Source organism: Pseudopodoces humilis, chromosome 15, assembly GCF_049639895.1.
Source record: "Pseudopodoces humilis isolate 2021_Gansu_Grassland_sample_001 chromosome 15, ASM4963989v1, whole genome shotgun sequence".
Taxonomy (NCBI): domain Eukaryota; kingdom Metazoa; phylum Chordata; class Aves; order Passeriformes; family Paridae; genus Pseudopodoces; species Pseudopodoces humilis.
The window spans coordinates 5,271,682-5,293,368 of record NC_142214.1 but is presented as its reverse complement, the minus strand read 5'-3'; the positions used below and the strand labels follow the sequence as shown (position 1 = coordinate 5,293,368).

The window sequence follows — 21,687 nt, the reverse complement described above, 5'->3', positions numbered from 1 at the left end:
GCGTCCCGGTACAGCCCGGGCACACCCCGCTACAAGCCGCAGCATCCTCGCCCCGGAGGCCGCCCTGTCGCCACGGCAACCGCCCTCCCCATCACCGTGGCAACCCTCTCCCGTCGCCATAGCAACCACCCCCCCCGGCAGCACGGCCCCCGCCCTCGCCGTTGCCATGGTGGCGTCCCCTCCTCCCGTGGCCGTGGCAACGCGCCTCCCCCCGGGGCGGGCCGGCCGTGACGCGGCGGAGGTGACGCGCGGGGCGGTGGTACCGGGGCGCTCGGCGCTGTCTCCTTGCCCCCACCACGGCTCCCGCTCGGCCCCCCCGCGCCGCCATGTCCGCGCCCGGCAGCGGCGGCGACTTCGGGAACCCGCTCAGGAAGTTCAAGCTCGTCTTCCTGGGCGAGCAGAGCGGTGAGCGCCGGGCCGGGCCCCGACCGGACCGCGCGAGGCCCGCGGGGCGGTGACAGCCCCCGGGGCCGTGCGGGGCCCCGGCAGCGCTGTGCCGGGGGGGGGGGCGCGGTCCGGGCCTGGGGGGGCCGGCCGGGCCGGGGGTGGGGCGGCCCGGCCTGAGGCCTCCGCGGGCGGGGCCCGGTGCTCCGTTCCCAGCCCTTCCCTTCGGCCGGGGCTCCGTTCCCAGCCCTTCCCCTCGGCCTGGGCTCCGTTCTGCCCTCCCTGGCCCGCAGTGCGCCCGGTGCGGGGAGGCGGCCCCAGAGCTGCGGGGGCTCCCGGCGGCTGCGCTGCCCCCCAGGCCGCGGCCTCCCTCCCTCACAGCCGCGGGGGTTTTGTTTTGCCTCAGAGGGCTTCCCTTTTGTGCCCCTTCCCTGGGAATAGATGGATGAGTTGTGTGTTTTCCTTGGAATCGTGGTGTGGTCTCGCTGGGAGTGCCCAGGGCCCGGTGGATGGGGCTTGGAGCCACCTGGGCTGTGGAAGGTGTCCCTGCCCATGACAGGGGTGGAACTGGATGTGCTTTAAGGTCCCTTCCCACCCAAACAATCGCGGGGTTGTTGCTCCTCGCCTTCTCCTCGAGCCCGGAACTGGAGGTCTTGGAGGGATTTCCAGAAGTTTTCTAATTTCCCAGCCTTTCCAGTGTAGGATTGACATAGCTGCTGGTAGACATTTTTCCAATCTGTTTTTAACTCTCTGCAATGTTCATAATTTCACAATATTTTTAGGCAATTTATTCATCTTTCCTCTTCTGTTCATGTCCTTTGAATTTTTCTCAGCTTCCTGATCAAGAATTAGAGCTTTATCTTTGTTTTTCACTTCTTGTCAGTTCTGCACTTTCTCTTGATGATATTTGGAGATGTAAATTTAAAGTTTTGAAACAAACCACCAGAGTTTGCCCTGTATCTAAAATCTTGTTACAGAGGAAGGATGGGAGTGTGGAATGTTGCTTTTCCATGCAGCCAGCGGCAGCAGAACAGCATCTGGGATATCAACTGCTTTGTTTTGATGTTTATGTCCCAGACTTGGGGATTACATAAGGAGCAGAACAGGGTAACAAAGCAGATTTATTGCTTGCCCAAAGCAAACAACCAGGTCTTTGTTATCAACACACCTGATTTGAGAGCCAGGTTATCACCATGATTCATTGTGGACCTGCAGAGATTGATCTGCCTCTGTCATTTTGGGACTGAAGTTTCCAGCTGGCTGTTTCCCAGGAAGGTGTAGCTGGAATGGCCTGAGATTGGCAGCTGCTGTCAGATCAGTGCCACTCCCAAAGCAGTGCTATTTTTTTTTTTTTCCCACTGCTGCTTGAAAGTAATTTTTCTCTTCTCTTGTAGTTGGGAAGACCTCCCTGATCACCAGGTTTATGTATGACAGTTTTGACAATACTTACCAGGTATGTGATACTATTTATTTGCTTTTTAAATATGTATTTTTGGATAAATGTATGCTCTGCTGTTCAGATAGATTGCTGTGAGTCCATATCTCCATGAGATGCTACTTCAAGATCTGATAAGAGGTTAAAATGTGCTGTGAGATGAAGCTTCATGATTAAATCAAAGCATCCAGTGTGATGTCAGGAAGTGCAGTGTCCAGAAAGGCAGCAAGGCTTAGATCCCCTTTGGATGTGGGATAGATCCTGTGAAAAGCCTTGAGGAAAATGGGGAGAGCATTGTTTTATGATGGGAAGATGATGGTCAGGATTTCTGATGATGGTGATGGATATGGGAGTCTCAGGAAATGGAGAATGAATAAAAACCCAACATCTTCTGACATTCTTAGTCTCTGTTATCTTTAGAGCTTCCATTTCAGTTGGAATAGTTGAGTCTGGAGTGTGTAGATGGATCTGCCAGAAGTCAGCTTGGTATATTTTGTCTCTCAATTTTTTTATTACTATTTTTTGACTAAAGGACTAAAGATAGGAAAAGCCAGGGAAGTCTTGGCAGGCAAAGAGGGGGGTGGGGATGAAGAGGCTGCAGATGAAAAGCAGAAGATGTGTAAGAGGCCTGAAGGTTTGGGGAAGAATTAATTGCATCAAAGGCACTCAGAAGTATTTCATGGGAATATCAAATATCTGTAAAGCAGATGAGATTAGGGCTTTATCTTTTAATTCGCCCTGGAAGAGTTACTGGTTTAGATTGGGGTGATTTGAAGTCAAGGCCAAGTCACTCACTGGAACGGGATCCTCTTGTGTTTCCTGTGGTTTTCCTTCTCCTGTGTTTCCTTTCTTTTCCTGACTCTTGGAAGATGCTCTCATGGATTTATTTATTTATTGCTTATTGTAGTTGTTAGAAATCATGGCCTGGTTGGAAAATAGACCTCCCAGAAACAAATTCTCCCTCCCAAAACTGACTGTGTTGCTCTTTTCCACTTAGCCAGTGGTACACATTCAGCTGTTTGTGTTAAGAGTGGGGATAATTTGCCTAAAACACTCAAATCTCTTACATCAGGAGCTCTCTCCTCTTCCCTGGGATTCTGATGGGCTGGGACAGCTCCTTGATTGAAGTGCCTGGGAGTGTACCTAACTTAGAGCATTATTTTAAATGCCTTTGTGCTGGAATTGCTGTAGGAATGGGAATGGGAGTGGATGCAGACCTGCCTGGGAAATGAAGCTGCTGAATGTCACTGCAAGGGAAGCACATTCTGAAGTGGAAAGGCCTGGATAAACACAGCTTTTTAGCTTTCATTTGCCCATATTTTATAGATCTCATGTGTTCTACCTTTGGGGTATTTCTAACAAATGAATTCTTACCAGACTGAATTGCAGCTGGCTAGAAGGAGCTACCAGCTCAGATAGGATGATGTGGAGATAGAGGAATGTCTGAGGTTAAAATCCAGACTCAGAGGTTCTTGTGGAGCTGAGAGGTGTTGAAGAATGCTGTGAAATGGAGCTGGTGCAGATCCACAGATTGCTTTGTTTTTATCACCTCAGTTGATGGCAATTGAAGGCAAATCACTTCACCAGCTTCATAACAAGTTTGTGAACATTTCTGAGAGTTTGTGCAGAAGGGGGATGCTGGAAGGCGACTCACAGCTCCTTAATGCTTCTTCTCTTTCCAGGCAACCATTGGAATTGATTTCCTGTCCAAAACAATGTACCTGGAGGACCGCACGGTGAGTGGGGCAGGGGTGGGGTGGCTGGGAGGGCTCTTCCCCCTGGCCCTTCCTCCAGCAGCTGCTGGAATCCCCCAGCAGCCTCCAGAGAACCATCCTTGGTTGAATCTCATCACTGGTACAAGATCTGATATCTCTCTCAGGAAGTCAAAGTCTTCCATGGAAAATTGGGGCTGGATAATGGCCGCATCCAAGGGAATGTGCTGCCTGTTGTGTGGAGCTGCTTTAGGTGCAGTTTGCTCCCTGAATTTGCAGCTCTGCCTCTGGGATTGTCAGGATGAAAAGGGCTGAGCAGACCTCAGGTACGACAGAATATTCTGAGCTGGACCCACGTGGCTCATCCAGTGCAGTTCCTGAAGCCAATAAAAAGCCAAAGAGTTGATGTTCCAAGACTTGAAGTCCTCCGTGATTAGACCTCGTTCCTCCTCCTAGGAAGCTCCTGTGGTAATGCAGCTCTGACCTACTGCAATAAAGCAATGTGGGATTTAGCCTCCATGAGATTCCTGTTTGCACAGAGACCTCTCACTCCCTTCTCCTGGATTTCCTCTCAGTATTTGTGGATTTACTCATGTTTTGCCAGTATTTGCCTTTTTCCTATTTTGCTGCTATGTGAGGCGTGTGACAGAGCTGTGGGGAGCAGGAAGCTCCCTGTTTGGAGCTTTGGGTCTGCTGCTTCCAAAGAAGTCTCTTCCCAGTGTGTGTGCTGAGTTTCCTGAGAGTTTCTCTGCCATTTTTCCAGTGGCCCAAATTTTACCAATGATTCCCTCTTAGAAGAGCCCTTCCTTAACCTTTATTTAAGGCAAAGATCCTGGGAATGCTGCTTGACACCTGTGGATGCCTGTGTACTGTTAGAGTGATGTGGGTTTCTCATGGTTGTGTAAGTCAGGATGTCACTCACCTGCTGCCCTGCTATCCAGAAAAGCCCATTTTCCTCCCAATGTTGGAATGCTGAGAGTTTTCCTGATTATGTAAGTGGTCCACAGAGCTCATAAAGCCTGTTCAAATAAAGACTGTTCCACAAAGAGGTGTGGAGTGTAGATAAGAGGAAGGACAAATACAAGCAAACAAGCTGGGAAAATTCAGACACTGGAATAGTTTCTTAGATGTGGTTAATGCTGGATTTTGCAATAGGCTTTGATTTCTGGTCTGGAAATGAGGAGTGCTGAGCCTCCAGCTGGGATGTGTGCTTTGGTGGATTTGATACAGCAAATAATGTATCCTGAAATTGTAGCTGTGCTCCATCACTCAGCTCTAAACATGGCCTGGACAAGACAGCAGAAGGGATCCTCATCCCTAGAAGTGTCCAAGGCCAGGCTGGACAGGGATTGGAGCATCCTGGTCTAGTGGAAGGTGTCCTTGCTCATGGCAGGGATGAAATGAGTGTTAAGATCCCATCCAACCCAAACCATTCTAGAATTCCATGAAATACATGTGGAATTTGGTTCTTTTAAACCATCTCCCAGGAAGGGCAGCTGTGTGACATTCCCAGCACTGGGATGTGTGGCGTTAGGTGAGCTGGAGCCACCAGAAGCCTCATCCTCAGTCCTGGCTGTCAGGAGCCACATCCATGTGGCAGTTGCCCTCGTTCCTGACAGACTGGGCAGTTCTTCCTTCTCTGTGTGTCCATACCTTCCAGCCTTGTTGGATTGCAGTGCAGGAGAAGCCAGCCTGGAGGGTGGCTGCTGTTGGGGGTTCCACACCTTTGGTTTTCCAGTGGGATCATCCAGGCCAGGCTGAGGTGGTCCTCAGGGTCAGGAGTCCCACATCTGGCCAGCTGCTTGTGTGGCTGTTCTGGCAGTATCCCTGAGGCCTGGCTGTGCATTTCCCTTGTTAGCTGGTGCCATGAGGAGGGATTTAGGGCTCTCCTGACTTCTGGTGTTGGCATGTGTGAGATATTCCCGGGTGTGTGGAGGGAGGGATGTTCCCAAACCTCGGGAAGTGTCGCTGCCTCTTTTCATGTTTCTGTTCCATTTGAACTTTCCTTTTGTTGCCTTAGTTTTGCTTTGCAACTTATTTTTATTTATTTATTTTGATTTCACTTGAGTTTTGGTTTTGTTCTCCATTTTCCTGCTGTTCCCCTTCCCCTTCCCCTACACTTTTCCATTTCCCAGATTAGGCTGCAGCTGTGGGACACAGCCGGCCAGGAGAGATTCCTCATTCCCAGCTCCATCCGTGACTCTGCTGTGGCTCTCATTGTCTTTGACATCACAAGTAGGTATCGAGCCCAGGGTCTGCAGGGACCTTGCCTTTAATAAATATCTGTACTCTGCAAGTGGTGGTGGTACCAAAAAGAGCTAAAATAGCCCATCAGCCACCTGTGGGTGTTGGCAGGGATTGGGAATTCCTGTGTCTGTGCTGGTTGTTGGTAGCCTTTGGAAAGCTTTACTGTTTTTCTGTTTTGTTTTTTTGTTTTTCTAACTTCAAAATGATTTTTCTTTTTAATTTCTGGGTAAGGAGAGAGGTTATGCAAGTAACAGCTTCAGGTGCCAAAGCAAGGGAGGGTTGTCAGAGTAGGTAAAACAAGACAAGACCCTTTAAAACAGAAGCTGTAGAGTGACTTAGGAGGATTCAAGATTCCCATTTTGTTGGAAAAGAGACCTGGAGACTCACGAGAGAGCTTTTGAAAGAGGAGACACTTTCAACAATCACAATTTCTAAAGAGCAAACAAGCTTAGAGGGAAATTCTCTGTAATTCTTGACATGAATGTTTTAATACAAGATAGGAAGTTGTGAAGAGAATTATTTCATTTTAACTCCTCGTTATTGATTCCGCTCGATCTGGTGGGGGTTTTGTTAATCTACAGTATGAGGATTTATATAAATTTCACTAAAGAAAACAGCACAGGTGGAAAAGCTCTGGCCCAGCTTTATTCTGTTATGAACAAGTTTAGAGTGAGGACCAGGCATTTGTTTTACTCTGCTAGGCTGAAGTGCTTAACAAATAATAGGCTGCGATTTATCCTCACTATTCAGGGTAAATAATTTCCTGGTATTTCTCCTAGTCCTGGAGAGAATTCTGGGGGAATTCCTGGTTTGGTGCAAATGATGTCAAACTGGCCTGTTTGGGGAGCACAGAGATGTGCAGGTGTGCCTGTGCTGGGGATTCTCCTGGCTGAGGCAGAGGGGCAGGATGCACAGCTTGACATCATTTTTCCCACTGTACAGGACAGAATGCTGTTTATCCAGGCAGTTGGAAACATTTTGCTGGTCCAGGCTGTTCTTAACAGCTCCCAGCCATGTCAGAAGAAATTAAGTGACAGCTGATCTCATCATTCTTCAGCAACGGGCTGATGTTTGCAGATAATTTCATTTTTTTGCTGTTCTTGGTGACTGAGAGGTTTAAAGTTCTCTTGTGTTGTAGGGACATGCTCAGGTACTTCTGGGGACACAGTGAAATTGTTCAGTTATTGTTGATACGCTGGACATCCCAAAATGCAGGTGGAGAGATACATGAAGGGAGTCCATACTCGGCTCAGGCCCCTCCTGAAGGTTGTTCCTAAGGGAGGCTGGGCTCATTCCTGGTGTCCCACAGTGGTTATTTGCATTTTCCCTTCTAAAATTGGTGCACACAAACCTGGACTTGTAGAAACACAGTAAACCTGGGTCACTTCATGGGTGTTCAGTGTGGTACCTGCTCCATTAATTTGTAAAGGTACTGGAGACCTTTATAAATTAATTATTTAATTATTAATCACAAATTAAACAAATTTAATAAATTAAACAAATTAAACAAATTGACTGGGCCAGCTCTGTGGTGCTTCCTCCAGTTTTTGCTTGTGAGTCTGAAGGTTTGGGGCAGTTCAGTCACCACCTAGGTGAACGTTCATGGTGAATATTCCAGTGTAACAGCTCTGTCCAGGGAAGGTGTGGAAGCTTGGGGAGTCCAGGAGCTGTCCTCTACTGTGACACTGCCCAGGTGCTCCCAATTTGTCACCTTGAGTTTCCTGGGATAAAGAGCCCTGACTTCTGCTCCTGTAATCAAGTCTGCCTTCAAAATGAAGCAAGAGCTAATTGGTTTAACTATAAACCCTAATCTTCCTTAAGCCCCAGGGCATCAGCTCGACATTCCCTGATGTCGATAAGATGTTGTTTTGAATCTGACTGCAGCCCTGTGCTTTATCAGCTTCTCTTCCTCTTCTAAACAAGCAATGATTGGTCCTGAGGAAGCTGCTTTTTTCTTGATGAGCTTCCTCATTAACCAGTGCTCTGCCTCCCTGTGGGGGATTATTTGTGGCTGTAAACTGGGAATCACTCCATAAAACTGTTGGGAATGGGGAGCAATCCTGTTTTCCGGCACTGTGGGACAAAGGAAAAGGAGGCACTCCCAGGGTTGGAAGCTTTTTGTTTGGGGAATTTTTGAGCAGTGCTGGTTCAGCCAGACAGGTCCCAGACCTTGGAGCTGTCATGTGTAATAATATACAATATATATAATAATAACAGTTTGTGTTTGGGGTCAAACTCTGGACCAGCATTTTTGTGATTCCTGTGCTGCTCTGGAAGGGAGAACCCAATGTCCTGTGCACCACCTGAATCCTGCAGTGTGTAACATTTGCTTTCATTTCTGCTGGAATTTAAGGAATCATTGCTTCAGTATCACATGGAAATCCCCACTGCCATCACATGGATGCTCCATGCTGGAGGTTGGATTCTGTTTTCCTGCCTGGTGTCTGTCCTGTGGGAATTGCCCCAAAAGCTTTGATCAGAGATGCTCCAGGCTATGAGTCCTGTGGAGATCCCATCCATAATCCTGGGGGATCAGTGCTGCACTGTTGGCTACCCTCAGTAATGAGGTAGAGATGTTTGGGAACAGCAGGATCTCTGGGTGAGCAAAGGCGGGAATTAAATCACTTTACAAACAGATCCAGGAAGCAGCTTTGCTGTGGTTGGATTTGGGGCCAGATGACGAGGTCACCTCAGCTGCTGCAGTTGGGTGTGGAAGTGACCTTTTCCCTAAAGGGTTTTCCTGCTCTCTCTCCTCTCCCTGGTGGGCCGGGCTGGCCCCAGCAGGTCCGGCTGCAGCTCTGGGACACGGCGGGGCAGGAGCGGTTCCGCAGCCTCATCCCCAGCTACATCCGCGACTCCACCATCGCCGTCGTGGTCTATGACATCACAAGTGAGTGGGGGCTGCTGACAGCACAGGGGAGTGGTGCTCTGCTGTGTCCTTGTTGGAAATACCCCACACCAGCAGAACTGAGAAGTTACAACCACAAGTTCTGCAAAAACATCAGTAAAATCAGAAATGTTTCCCCCCCTTCCTTGTTTTTCTGTCTGGGCAGGAAATAATTAATGTGGGGTGGGGAGGTTTGGAGAAGCACCTGAGTACGAGTGAAGCATTTTCATTGTCTTAAAGGAGTTTTATCCTCAGCTTTGCTATTTCATTCTTCCCTGCAGACTTGAATTCTTTCCAGCAAACCTCCAAGTGGATCGATGATGTCAGGACAGAGCGAGGCAGTGATGTCATCATCATGTTGGTGGGGAACAAAACTGACCTGGCAGACAAGAGGTAACGGGGGAAACTGGGCCCTGCTGCCCTGCCCAGAGCCACCAAGGACTGGGACCAGGCTGGGCTTAAAATAAGGCTTGGTTTTAAACACAACATCGTTTGCTTGTTGGGAAATTCTCATTTCTGGTTTCAGCAAAAGTTATTCCCTTTGCTAGCCAACAAATAGTTTAAAAAAATTGCTTAAGTGGCTCTACACCATTTTCCCAGTGGGGTATTTTGTCTGGTTTTCCTTTTCACACCGAGGTAAAGGCTGAAAGCTGCGTGTAAAAACAAGGAAATCAGCTGATTTCCATTATTCTCCACCAATTTCCCTCACTCTCTCTGCACATGCAGCTGGAAGTTCATGGCACAGTTTCTCCTTGTTAAGATGCAGCACGAACTTTTGTAGGATTGATCTAAAAGTTTGAATTTCTCTGAGTGTAAATTTCATGTCATACATAACAAACACTGAGTTTGTGGATGCTTGAAAGTAAACCAGATCAGCAAAACCCAAACTTCCCCCAAAGAGAGACCCAAAAATTTAATTAGGCTCCTAAAATGACACTGACTTAATGTTTTGGGAGGTGCCATAAAACATTTCACTTTAAAACTTTCAATTCTACAGCACATCAACCAAAATAACCAATGGAATGGGTTCTTAGAAGAGCACAGGCTTTACTTTGCGTTCCTATTTCAAATCCTTCTCTGTATTGTTGATTTAACAATAATTTTGTTGGATATTTTCAGAGATTTTTGTTCCTTAGGAAGGTAACAAGGAGCAGTGTGGATAAGGGAAGGTTTTTATTTTAATGGGTGGTGCCAGAAGCAGTTGGCAAAGGGAAAATGGAGTGAACCAGGCAGTTCCAATCCTTCCAGCTGAACCATCCTCACACACACACACCAGAAATGTGGGTTTCGGGTGTCAGGGCATGTGTGAGGGGTTGAAACCGTGGGGGATTTTGATGTGATGCAAAAAACGTCATCTCAGGAAGATAGAACTGGCAAACACCTGGATCTCACAGCAAAATAAAGCCTAAAAATATCAAATCCTTGTCCTTTGGCTGTTAACAAGATATTCCTGATCGAAGGAGAACAATTTATCGATGAAATTACAGTTTCCTCAGCAAAATCTTGGCTTTTATTTGAATACCATTGTTCACTCTGTTTCTTGGGATGATGGGCACAGTGATCTGAGTGTTCCATTGTCAGGCATTCCCACATTTTAAGTTCTTACCCCTGCTTTACTCATTCCTTCAGTTGAACATTCCTTCAGGATGTGTTGTGATGTGGATTTTCTCCTGTGATTCTGGTGGTTTTGTGTCCCAACATCCCTGGCTGTTTTCCCTGGCTGCAGGTTTTTAGTTTTTATGCCCAGCAGGAATAATTCTGCTTGGCTTTTCCCACTTCACTGAGAAGCATTTTGAGGTGTCCTGTGCCTTGCTCTTTGGAAATATTCCTAAAACTTGGTGCTCAGAGCTGCAGGAATACAGTAGAAACATGTACAGTTCATTTTGCTTAAAAATTCCATGTGTGATGAACTCACAGTCTGTCCCTGAAATTGTTCACAAAAGCAAAATCCAAGATGTCCCTTAGCCAGCTCTGGATTTTGGCCACTGACCCTCTCCTGGGATCTGGAAATAACTGCAGCTCCCTGATTCAATAACCTGGCATTTCTAATTCCTCTCAAAATCCAGTTTCATGTGAAACTAGAAAGCCCTGTTGGATCATTTCAGCCTTGGAGTATTTCCTGATGCTGCACAACAGCTGGCCCAGCACTGCTGAAAGAATTAAAAACACCAGAAAATTGTTTGAAGCAGCTACAGCTGAAGTGCATGCAGCACTGGAAATCCTTATTTTGGGAGCTGAATGTGACAGTAGTCCTGGTGGGGGCTGGAATTTGGAACAATGTGAAAGGCAATATCCAGGTGTCAGTAACAGGAGCTGCCTTGCCTTTCTTTTCAAAGGAAGCTGGATTTGTGTGAGGTTGAAATTCTGGGCCTGTAGGGTTGGACAAAGCCACCTTTGGTGTCACAAAGGTGACATTTTTTGAGGCAGAATACAGGGAAGCCATTCATCCTCTGATAAAAACGAGGGATGAGGCAAGTTGTGAGGCAAAAAAGCAGCACTAAAAATAGCCCTGTTCCTGTTCAGTGCAGCCTGGTAAGTTTTTCATTCCACTCAATGTTGCTTCAGTTGCTGGCTGTTTTTTTTTGTTGTGTTTTTTTTTAATTTTTTCTCCCTGAAGTTTCCTTTCTCTCATTTTTGGACTCTTTTGCTTCGGTTTGGTTTTTCTGCTTTGTTATTTGTTCTCATTACTGGAGACAGGTTTCTGTAGAGGAGGGTGAGGGAGAAGTTCAAGAGCTGAATGTGCTGTGTGTTAAAAGCAGCGCTAAAGCAGGACTTAATGGGACACAGGGAGGTGCTCAGAGGGGCAATTCCAGGTGCTTGTCCCCAAGTACTGTCCCTGCTGCTGGAGCCTTTCTGGAGTCTCTGTGTCATCTCACATCATTCCCTTTGTTAGATTTGGGAAACTCCCTGTCTGGGTGCGGGGGTTTTTCCTTCCCTGGAATGCTATGGATGAAACTCAGATGTTCTGCACAAGCTTCATCCTGTGCTGCTCATCTTCCACAACTCCAGGTGTTCCTTGGGGAGCTTCCCTGAGGTGGTTTCACTCCAAGCTGAAAGACCTGGGGGTGGTGAAGCCTCGAGGGTCCTGAGGTGAGCTCAGGAGGGGGAGCAGCAACTCTCTCCCAGCCATCCCTAACTCTTCCTTCTGTTCCTTGTGTTTCTTTTCCACCTTTGTGCAGGCAAATCACCACAGAGGAAGGGGAACAGAGAGCCAAAGAGCTGAATGTGATGTTCATTGAGACCAGTGCAAAAACTGGCTACAATGTGAAACAGGTACATCCAGGTTGTGTTCTCAGCCAGGAATCTGTCCCACACTGCTCTGGGTCTGCTCCAGGCTGCGTTTGTGATCCTGCAGGAATTTCCTCATGTTTAATGCCAGCCCCTGAGATGTTTCTTGGTTTATGTAGTACAAGCTTCTTTCCTGTTGAGTCAATGATTCCCTGTCAAAGCTAAACCTTGAAACAAAGGAGAACTCACTCCAGAATGTGCTGAGGGATGGGAAAGGGGAAAAAAATCATTGTTTTGTGCAGCCAGTCAGCTGGAATTTGGTTTGGTTTGCTTCACAGTCAGTGCACTGTTTGCTGAAATCACTGCTGACATCAGTGGGGAGAATTGTTTCTGCTGATGCAGTGGAGTAGAAGCTCCTCTTTCTGTTTGCCAGCCAGAGAATCTTGAAATATTTTAGGGGAATTGAGGTTGGAAGGGATCTCTGGAAGTCAGTCCTTCCAACCCTCCTGCTCAGAGCGGGAGTTTGGAATATCTCAAAGGATGGGGGCTGTCCAGGTGCCAGCGTTTGCTCAACCAAACAGCAAAATAACCTTTAAATTTTTGTTTTAAGCAGAATTTCTCAGATTTCTGCTTGTGCCCTTGGGCTTTTGCTTGTGATTCCCCTTTTCAGAGGTTCAGGGATCGTTCTGGATGTGACAGGGCTTGGAATAGGGAGCTGTGGGCTCTGGAGGAAATTGGGAAACATCCTCAGGAGTTTGCTGCACACCAGCAGCTTGGTACAACTTCACAGGGAGATTAGGAAGCTTTGGGCTCAGTTTTTGTGGCAGTTCTGGATTGAACTCACTGATTTAGTGTTTGATTTTGACTCGTGTTGCCTTCTTTGCCCAGAGAGCTGGGGAGAGCTGGGATTTGAAGGCTGCAAACTCCAGCACCTTACTGGGACCTTGTTTTTGCAAGGAGCACTCTTTGGAGGGGTGGCTGAGGAGCTGCTGGGAGGGAAATGAGCAGCAGCAGGGATTGCTCTGGTGTTTGATGCAGCAGAGCTCAGCAGCCTGGCAGTGTCTGCACTGTGGGAGGGCAGCAGGGTGAGCTCCAAACACTGGCTGAGGAATGATGCAAATCCATTTTCTGGATTTTCTGGGGATATCAGAGCCCTTCCCAGCTCCAGCACATCCTTCCCAGTGTAACTGCAGCTCCCTGGAGCCAGCAGTTCTGCTGAGGAATGGCTGTTTGGCAGCAGGACTGACCTGAAGGGCTGTGTAGGAATCCAGAAATGGGGAGAGATTTCTCTGTTTGTCCTATTCTCCAAAAAAGTATTAATCCTATTTGTCACTGACAGAAAGGCTTCCAAATATCCCTGGGTAAACCAGGATTTACAAAAAAATAAGTAGAAAGTAGTAGAATGTTTAATATGTCACTGAAGTGAAAAATACAGATTTTAGAGTGTTTAATACATGGAGTAAAGATGGAAGAAAAAAAGTGTTGTTTTTAGCTTTTCTTCTTCCTTCTCCATGATTCTGCAGTTTTTAGGAGCACAAAGAGGAATTGGTTGAAAGTTAATTGCAGTTTTAGTTACATAAGTCGATACAGAAAACTTATTTGTTAATATATAAAAACAATACATGTGTCTATAGTTAATAATATAAAAACAAATAGATGAGACGGTGGCATGGTTCAAAGCCATTTTGTGCCACCAAAACCCAAAGTGTGCCAAGTTGTAGTAATTTGTACTTGTGCAGAAAAGTCTGAAAAGACCTGCCAAGTTTTGTGATAACATCCTAATAAACACGAGAAACAAAATCCTAACAAACTTTAGAGTTTTCTTCCTGACCCAGAGAACTGAGATAAATGGAACTCCCTGTGAAGGAGTATTCCAAAAGAGCTCAGCTCAGAGAAGCTGAGAAATCCAGGAGTTAAAAGAAGTGCAGAAGAAATGCAGCAGAATCAAAAAAACAGGAAAAGTTTCAGGCTGGGCTCTAAAAGCTCATTTATTCCACAGAGGAGTATTCAGTGCCAGCTGAGTGATCAGAAATCCCCAAATGTGCACCCTGTGTGCACAAGCAGAGGCTGGATGTAGTAAATGTTGTTTAGTGAGTGCAGGAGGGAGTTCCATGAATCCCTGGAACAGCTTACTAATTAATTCCATGTTCTCTTTGGGCAGGAACAGGTAAAATAAAACTGGTATTTTTGTAGGCATTGAGTAAGTTCTTTAATAAAAGTTCTTTAAAACCTGTTAAATTTCTTACATAAAATTCTCATGGCTTTTTTGATCACTGCTCTGCCTGCTAAAATACCACTTAACGAGTCTGTACAACTCAGACTCCGAGTCCTGCTGTAAAACAATGTTTTTAACAGGAACTTTTTTCTGAAAGCCTTGAGCTTCTCTCTCTCGCTCCTTTCCAGCTTTTCCGCCGTGTGGCTGCTGCCTTACCTGGGATGGACAGCACACCAGAGAAGAGCAAAGAAGACAGTATCCTTGTTTTCCCATGAAACTGGGCAATTATCTGGTGTTAAGTTGGGCTTGCTGACTTTCTTTGGCACATGGTGGGGAGGGGCCTTACTGGGGTCTTGCAGGGATGTGGCTGGAACAGGCCAGGGAGGTGTTGGAGTGTGAGCTGGGGGATGGAGCAGCCCTGCAGTGAGGAAAGGTTGGGAGAATTGGGATTGTTCAAGCTGGAGAAGAGAAGCTTTGGGATAACATAATTTGGGCCTTCAGGACCTGAAGAAGCTTGAAAAAGAAAAGTGAATATTTATAAATTCTTGGAGTGACAAGACAAGGGGGAATGGCTCCCCACTGCCAGAGGGCAGGTGTAGATGGGATGCTGGGAGGGAATCCTTCCCTGTGAGAGTGGGGAGGCCCTGGCACAGGCTGCCTAGGGAAGCTGTGGCTGCCCAGGGAAGCTGTGGCTGCCCCTGGATCCCTGGAAGTGTCCAAGGCCAGGCTGGACACGGCTTGGAGTAACCTGGGACAGTAGAAGGTGTCCCTGCCCATGGCAGGGGGTGGCACTGAGTGATCCTTAAGGTCCCCTCCAACCCAAGCCATGCTGGGATTGTATGACCCTGTTTGTGGGCCAGATACAAATGTACACAACTCATGGCCAACACAAGTTCTGCTTCTCCACTCAAACTGGAGTTTCCACAGCTTTAAAACGCCAGAGCTTGTTACTTTATTTATCCATCCTCTGACAGGTCTCACCATGTCCCTGGCTTTGCAGTTACCCTGTGCAGGCAGGCCACAGACAGACACCAAACAACTCTTCCAGCTCCTGTTTTAGGTGATTCCTTGACCTTCCCTGCAGTGATTGACATCAAACTAGAGAAGCCCCCCGAGCAGCCAGTCACGGAGAGTGGGTGCTCCTGCTAACAGCCCCTGCCAGCAGCACCCCCGCCCGGCCGGGCTCCCAGAGAACATCCCGCTCATCACCACCCCTCTGGGGCTGGAAAACCATTCCTAAGCGAGTGAATCCCTGTGTACTGGTGGGGAGCAGCCCCGGCCGCCCCTCTCACTGCATGGTTTGAGCCCTGAGTGCAGAATGAGTGTCCTGTCTTTTGAGTTTATTTTTTTATGTTGTTGCACTTTGGCACCGCGGTGCCCTTCACACTCTCTCCCTCTCTCTTTCTCTCTCTCTTCCTCCCTTTCTCCCCCTGTTCCCACCTCGAGCCTCCCTGCTCAGATGTATCTTGTGAATGCCATGGAAAAGCTGCCGAGTTAGGGAAGACAAAAATGAAGCTTTGGGGGGTGGGTTCTCCACCTTCCCTCCTGCCTTGCATCCTCCCCCTGCCCTCTCCAGCCCCACATCCCCACTTCCTCTGGTAAAAGGCTGCTCCTTAAACTTAAACCAGTCACTTGGACTTGCCTTTTTGGACTCTGCAGGTTCCCTGTTCCCAGGCTTTGCTTCCCACAGGGCACACACCCCATGAGCTCCCTGGTTTCTCCTTTCTGTGGATGATCCTGGCTAACTCTTGCTCACAACTTCCCAGTTTTGCCCTTCATGTCGCACAGGGCCCTGGAAAGCCCCAAACTCTGAGAGCTTTGGCCTTGTTGCTCCTGTTTGTGTGGCAGGGACATCCCAGAGCCTGCTCCCCTCGGCTGGAATCTCTTCCCATCCAGAGGATGTTGGTGAGTGTTGGCTGCAGATGTGGGAGAGGAGGAGGGAACAGAGACTTTGCAGCCTAAGGCTGGGTGGGGAGAGATCCTCAGGGATTCTGGAAGGAAACAGTGACCTGGAATCCATCACTGCAGGGACAATACCTGCCCTGGGAGTCATGGATGCTCCTCAGGCTCTTTCCCTGATCTCCATTCTCCTGTTCCTCATCACGGCAGCTGCTTCATGCGGAGCAGGAGAGCCACAGCAGAGGGAAGGGCAACATTCCACTCTCATTCCCAGGTTGCTGATTGATGGAATCATTCCCATTGTCTCTGCCCTTGGAGCAGAGCTCTGGGGTGAGACCAGCAGCAATTTAACTCCTGGGGGAGTTTTAACGTTTGCCAAAGCTGAGGGGAGCAGTGGCAGGGAATTCCTGTCCCAGTGGGCGGAGGATTGGAGGATTGAACACTGCTGAAGGGAATTCTGATGTCACTGCCCAACCTTGGAGGTTGGGAACTGCCTCCTTTCCCCCTGGTTTTGAATGAATTCAGAGCTTTTCAGAGATTTCCTGGGGTTTTGGGTCCACAAACAAGTTGGTCTGTCAGTTGGCAGGGAGGAGAATTCCACTGTCCTTTCCCCACCTGGGCCAGTGTGACACGGAGGGTGCTGTGGTAGGACACAGTGTGACCACGGTGGGGGGGTCAGTGACACTCTCTCCCCTCCCCTGGCAGGGTGTCCCTCAGTCCCTGCCACCGTGTGTGCACCTGAGGGCAGGAGGGGACAGCCCAGGCCTGGCAGCAGGTCACCGAGGTCCCCAGAGTCCCTTCCCCTCCAGGCGAGCTGGCTGCAGGAGGAAGCTGGGATGTGACTCCCCATTGCCCGCCCCTCGGGAAGCTGCTCCCATTCCCTGTACATAGCCCTTTGTGGGAATTGCTGGTGTCGGTGTCCGTGTCTGTAGAACAGGTGTTGCTGTCCCTCCTCACAGGCAGCTCTGCTGTCCCTTCGTGTTGTTCGAGTCACGGACCGGGGCGGGAGGGGGGAGACCCCAATTACGGGGCGGGGGGTAATTAGTGGAATCCAATAGTTCCCTTCCCACTGTTTTTCTGGATGTGTTCCTGCCGTGTGTCCGGCCCTGCTGTCTTGTAGCTGTAGCGAGTAAGTGTGACTGTAACTCTGAGTAAGGACTGTGTGACACAGCCACAGTGTATCACTAAATAAATAAAGTTATTTCACCAACACTGCGCTCTCCTGCTGCCACACCGGGCTGGGGGGTTTGCTCCGAGGCGTGACATTCCTGTCCTGAATAGGGAGGGAGGAGGAAAGGAGGAAGGAACAGTGGAGGAGGAATAATGGAGGAGGAGTATGAGGGATGGAGAAGGAGGAAGGATGAATGAGGAAGGACAGGAGGAAGGGCAGAGGTGGAGGAATAGAGAAGGGAAGGACAGAGGAAGGAGGAAGAATGGAGCAGAAGGAGGGACAGAGGAGAAAGAGGGAGGAGAGGGAAGGACAGAGGAGGAGAAAGGACTTTGCTGACATTGTTGCAATATGTGGACTATGTAACAATTTTCTCAGGAAGTCTCTTTGATGTTTGATCTTTGTTACTTTCAAGCCTAGTCAGCAAAAAATGAGATTTAATCCAGGAAACTGACCAGCCAATGAGCTGGAAGTGATGTCCAGGTGATCTGTGGGTGTATTTGCCTCACTGAGGGTTAGAGCTGGACATGATTCAATGATCTCAGCCCTGGGGGATGTTACCAAACCTTGGGAGGGACGATCCCTACTTTGGGATAACAACAGGACCCTGTGGATCCAATCATGAGTCTGAATGGAGCCAGGAGCACACAGCTCCAGGAGCCCTCAGGTGAGCCCTTCCCTGCAACACACCTGGCACTGATCCTGCTGCTCCAGAAGGACCTGCAGGACCTCTGCCAGTGCTGCTTCCCTGCAGCCTGAACCCCTGGCAGTGCTCCCTCCATCCCTGCAAGTGTCCAAGGCCAGCCTGGACAGGGCTTGGAGAAATGTGGGATAGTGAGAGGTGTCCCTGCCCTTGGCAGAGGGTGGCACTGGATGATTCTTAAGGTCCTTCCCACCCAAACCATTCCATATTTTTATAAATTTGTGCCTTTCAGCTCAGTTTTGTCAGTCACTAAAAAAATCAAGTGTTGCTGGAGCTGTTGTTTTCCCACCAGGAATCAGTAACTGCTCGAGTTCTGGAGGATGAAATGGACTCTGGTGGCCTTAATTCTTTGCTAATTAACATACCCAAGACGTGAACGTGCCTTGGGAAAGAATGCACTCTTTCCTGTCAGCCAGGTCAGCAGGAAAACACCTGAGTCATTCCCTGGGAGGAACTGCCCAGGGCAGGTGAGACCTTCCTGGAGCTCCTGCCAGGAAATGCTCTGAAGCAGGAGGGACAAATTCAAATGGAATTGTACCTGCAGCTCCCTGTGGAGAGAGCTCCTCTTTCCCTGTGGAACACAGATTCTGGGAAACCAGTGTGAGACCAGAGAGGTGATAAAAGAGGTCTCCTTCCCAGGGTGTTGCAGGGGCTTCCAGAATGTTCATTCCCCAGGTGGAAAAGCTAATTTTAAATTCTGAATGAAAATCTTTTCCAGTGTCTTTTCCTGGCTCCCAGCCTGGCTCAGTGTTGTGCCCTGCTCCTGGAGTTGTGCTGGTGCCACCACAGCCAAAATCCTGCCTTACTCCTTCCTGGCAGTGCTGGAACACAATCCAGGTTAAACAGGAGCTGGTTTCCAGGAGAGCCAGTGGAAAAAGCCCCTGAAACAGCTGCAGATCCCAAATTTTCTCATGTAGGCTGCAAGGGTGACTGGAGCTGAGCCTTGTCCCAGCATTTTGTTGGAACGGTGCTCATGGTGGGTACATCCCAACCTCCACACAGACTTCCTGAGTGGGAATAAGCTGAATTCAGGCTGCTGTACTTGATTTATTGATTGTTTTTACAGAAAAAGTGGAAAACGCCACAAGGAAGAGAAGGCCAGAGCCAGGGCTGTCCTGAAGCCATTACAACATGATCTCACCAGGCATTTGCCCCTGGATTTGCTGATAATTAACATGTTTCCTTGGTAATTAACATTTCCAAACATCCCAGCCCTATAATGTGGGGTTTTATTGGCAAAGAGCCACAAGCAGCCACATCTGTGCACAGACTGGGGCTGGATTTTCCTCCTGGAGTTCCCAGCAAACCCAGCAATGCAGAGCAGAGGTGGGACAGAGGAGAAGGAAAGAATTCCATGGCACAAGAGAGTGGAACAGGTGGATTTCCTGAAGGACAATTCCATGCTCTGCTCAGGAATGCTCAACAACCAGGGATCCAGGATCAAGGGATCCAGAACCAGCCCAGAACTCACCTAATTTAAGTCTTGCTAAAATTTGGATCCTGCTGGAGCAGCTGCCCCCCAGAATCCACTTCACACCAGCTTTTCCCAACACCCATTCCCAGGAGCACAGCCTCAATCCCCATCCATCTTCCAGCCAAATGAGCCCCTTGGCATCTCTCCACGTGGGAAAGAGCTGTGCAGGACAGCGGTGCCTCCAGTGAAAGCTGAAACGTGAGGAGTCATCTCAGACATTGGGGAAAAAGGAGTGGAGAGGTTTTGGCAGGATGAAGCTCCCTGTTAGTGAACTGTCCGCTCCTTCTGCCGCTGGTAATCTGGGAGGGAGGGACAAAGAGAGGATGGCCAGGGGGAATTGCCCAAAATATTCAGGAAAACACACATTTCTACGTGGAGGCAGTGATTGAGACCCTCTGGCTTTAAAAGTGCACCCCCCACCAGTCATTTCAAGTGGTTTTAGGCCAAAATTATTTGTTTTAAATCCCCTCCTTCCCTACTCCTTTTTTTTTTTCTCCTTAATGACCAATTTCTATTTTATGAAGAATCCTTGTTTGGCTCGACTTCCTCCTTTTTTTATCCCTTAAATCTTGGAACTTTATGGGTGCAGAAGCAGAAACTGGGAGTTAACCCAGTCCTTCACTCACACTTCAAACATCCTTAGGGAGGGATATCCACCACTGGTAGGATATCTACTTGTGCCAGAGCTTGTTCCTATGTTATTCAAGGATAATTAGCTTAAATTTATGAGCTCTAAATTAAATTTTCCATTCCCCAACTATCCCACCACCTTCCTGCTCTCCGAGTTTTCCTACAAGGGCAGATGAAGCCAGGCCTCATTATCCTGACGTGGTGCCTGATCCCAAATCAACAGTCAGTGACCTTGGGCTGCTAAACTCGGGTAGAACAGGCAGGGATTTATGGAAGTTTGCTTCCCAAGGAGCGTTCCAGGACTGGGCACTTACTGTAGGGGAAGTACCGGACACGCATTGTGATCTCCCGCGCTGTCTTCAGGATCTCCACTGCCTGGAAAACAAGGGAAGAGCATTCCATGGGTTCTGTGCTGAGCTGGGAGGCTGGAAGGAGGTGGATTCCCCACCCCAGCGCTCACCTTGCTGTGCTCAATGTCCTGGAAATCCACATCGTTCACTGAGAGCACCTGGTCCCCCTCCTGCAGCCCAGCTCTGTGAGCATCCGAGTCGGGAATCACCTGGGAAGGGAGAGCAGGGATGGCAGCAGCGGATCTCCCACAGCTCCCCTCCCACACTGCCCCGGGGAGCAATTCCAGGGGCTGGGAAGCGATCAGGGAGTGGTGCAGCATGTTCTGAGGACTTTGTGTCAGATCCCAGCCCCGAGCTCAGGGGGTGTGAGGCAGCCAGAGCCTCCCTGCACACCCGGCCGGCTCAGCTGCTCCCATCGGCACAGGGAATGGCACAAGGACGGACACACCTTGGAGATGAAGATTCCCAACTGCGAGGCTTTTCCTCCCCGGATGTTGAAGCCCAGCTGTTGGAAAAACCAGCATGGAAATGCAGTCACCAGGACTCTTCCCTTGGCCCAGTTCTCTTTCCATTCCCCAGGACTCTTCGCCCTGTCCAGGTTCCTTCCACTTCCCCAGGACCCTCCTCCCTGCTCTGTCTCCCGGAGAATCCAAGGCATGGGTGCTGCAGCCAGGCAGCAGCACCAGGCCCTCTCTCGAAATTCCTGACACCGGGAATACCCCGTTCCCATCCTCCAGCAGCTCCACATCCCAAAATACCACATGGGGAACAACCCCTGCCCTTATCCACCGCCCCGGAATCTGCCACCCTGCCCGCCCCACGCCTGCCACAGCAGTTCCCTGTGCCAGGACGCTGCCAGTCGGGAATATCGCAATGCCAGCGCCTTTCTGGCTAGGAAACGCTCTGGGAACGCGACACCGCGCCCAGGCAGCGCCGCCCGCCTCACCTGCGCCCCGGGCGGCTTCTTGAGGACGATGGTTCGGGGCAGGAACTGCGTGAGCTCGTTGTTGTAGTCGGGGTGATAAACGCGCTGCGGGGGACGCGCGGCGGCTCAGCCGGGCCCGGGCCGGGCTCCCCCGCCCGGCGAGGCCCCGCGGCCGCCGCCCCCGGGCCGTCCCCCCGCTCCCCCCATCCCGGGCTGACCTCGTGCGGCGGGACCCAGGCGGGCGGGCTCTCGTAGGGCGGCAGGAAAACCACCGGGAAGTCGGCGTAGGGTACCCGGCCCCCCATGCTGCCGCCCCGCCGCCGCCGGGGCGCGCCCCGCGCGCGACGCACCGCGCTGCGATTGGCCGCCCTCCGCCCCTCGCCCCGCCCCCCGCCTGACGCACCCGCACGCGATTGGTTCCTCCCCTCCC

General features: G+C 49.6%; 2 protein-coding genes across 4 annotated transcripts; one reads left to right on the top strand and one right to left on the bottom strand.

The window, feature by feature from the left end:
* Window positions 1-235: 235 nt before the first annotated feature.
* Window positions 236-17,219, top strand: RAB41 (RAB41, member RAS oncogene family). 3 transcript variants are annotated; one of them, XM_088062516.1, is made up of 9 exons: window positions 275-405; window positions 1,779-1,837; window positions 3,502-3,555; window positions 5,667-5,766; window positions 8,563-8,668; window positions 8,947-9,058; window positions 11,845-11,938; window positions 14,297-14,363; window positions 15,193-17,219. In XM_088062516.1, the coding sequence occupies exons 2-9, from the start codon at window positions 1,812-1,814 to the stop codon at window positions 15,255-15,257; spliced, it is 624 nt and encodes a 207-aa protein (XP_087918642.1). In that variant the 5' UTR covers window positions 275-405; window positions 1,779-1,811; the 3' UTR covers window positions 15,258-17,219. The 3 variants fall into 3 exon arrangements, with proteins under 3 accessions (XP_005526199.1, XP_087918642.1, XP_087918643.1); XM_005526142.3 differs by lacking the exon at window positions 5,667-5,766 and having other exon boundaries at window positions 236-405; XM_088062517.1 differs by lacking the exons at window positions 275-405; window positions 1,779-1,837; window positions 3,502-3,555; window positions 5,667-5,766 and adding exons at window positions 5,777-7,884; window positions 8,132-8,195.
* Window positions 17,220-18,905: 1,686 nt separating this feature from the next.
* Window positions 18,906-21,594, bottom strand: PDZD11 (PDZ domain containing 11). Its single transcript, XM_005526140.2, has 6 exons — window positions 21,476-21,594; window positions 21,279-21,362; window positions 20,781-20,837; window positions 20,443-20,541; window positions 20,297-20,357; window positions 18,906-19,651 (listed from the first exon to the last, which is right to left on the bottom strand). The coding sequence occupies exons 1-6, from the start codon at window positions 21,560-21,562 to the stop codon at window positions 19,617-19,619; spliced, it is 423 nt and encodes a 140-aa protein (XP_005526197.2). The 5' UTR covers window positions 21,563-21,594; the 3' UTR covers window positions 18,906-19,616.
* Between the last annotated feature and the right edge of the window lie 93 nt (window positions 21,595-21,687).

What these genes read in the sequence shown, in the direction of transcription:
- RAB41 (XM_005526142.3), top strand. Translation starts at nt 327, where the DNA reads ATGTCCGCGCCCGGCAGCGGCGGCGACTTCGGGAACCCGCTCAGGAAG. An exon ending in GTTTTGACAATACTTACCAG is followed by an intron (nt 1,838 to 3,501) that starts GTATGTGATACT and finishes TTCTCTTTCCAG; the next exon opens with GCAACCATTGGAATTGATTT. An exon ending in CTGGCTACAATGTGAAACAG is followed by an intron (nt 11,939 to 14,296) that starts GTACATCCAGGT and finishes GCTCCTTTCCAG; the next exon opens with CTTTTCCGCCGTGTGGCTGC.
- PDZD11 (XM_005526140.2), bottom strand. Translation starts at nt 21,562, where the DNA reads ATGGGGGGCCGGGTACCCTACGCCGACTTCCCGGTGGTTTTCCTGCCG. An exon ending in TGGGAATCTTCATCTCCAAG is followed by an intron (nt 20,542 to 20,780) that starts GTGTGTCCGTCC and finishes CTCCCTTCCCAG; the next exon opens with GTGATTCCCGACTCGGATGC. An exon ending in AGGACATTGAGCACAGCAAG is followed by an intron (nt 20,358 to 20,442) that starts GTGAGCGCTGGG and finishes CTTGTTTTCCAG; the next exon opens with GCAGTGGAGATCCTGAAGAC.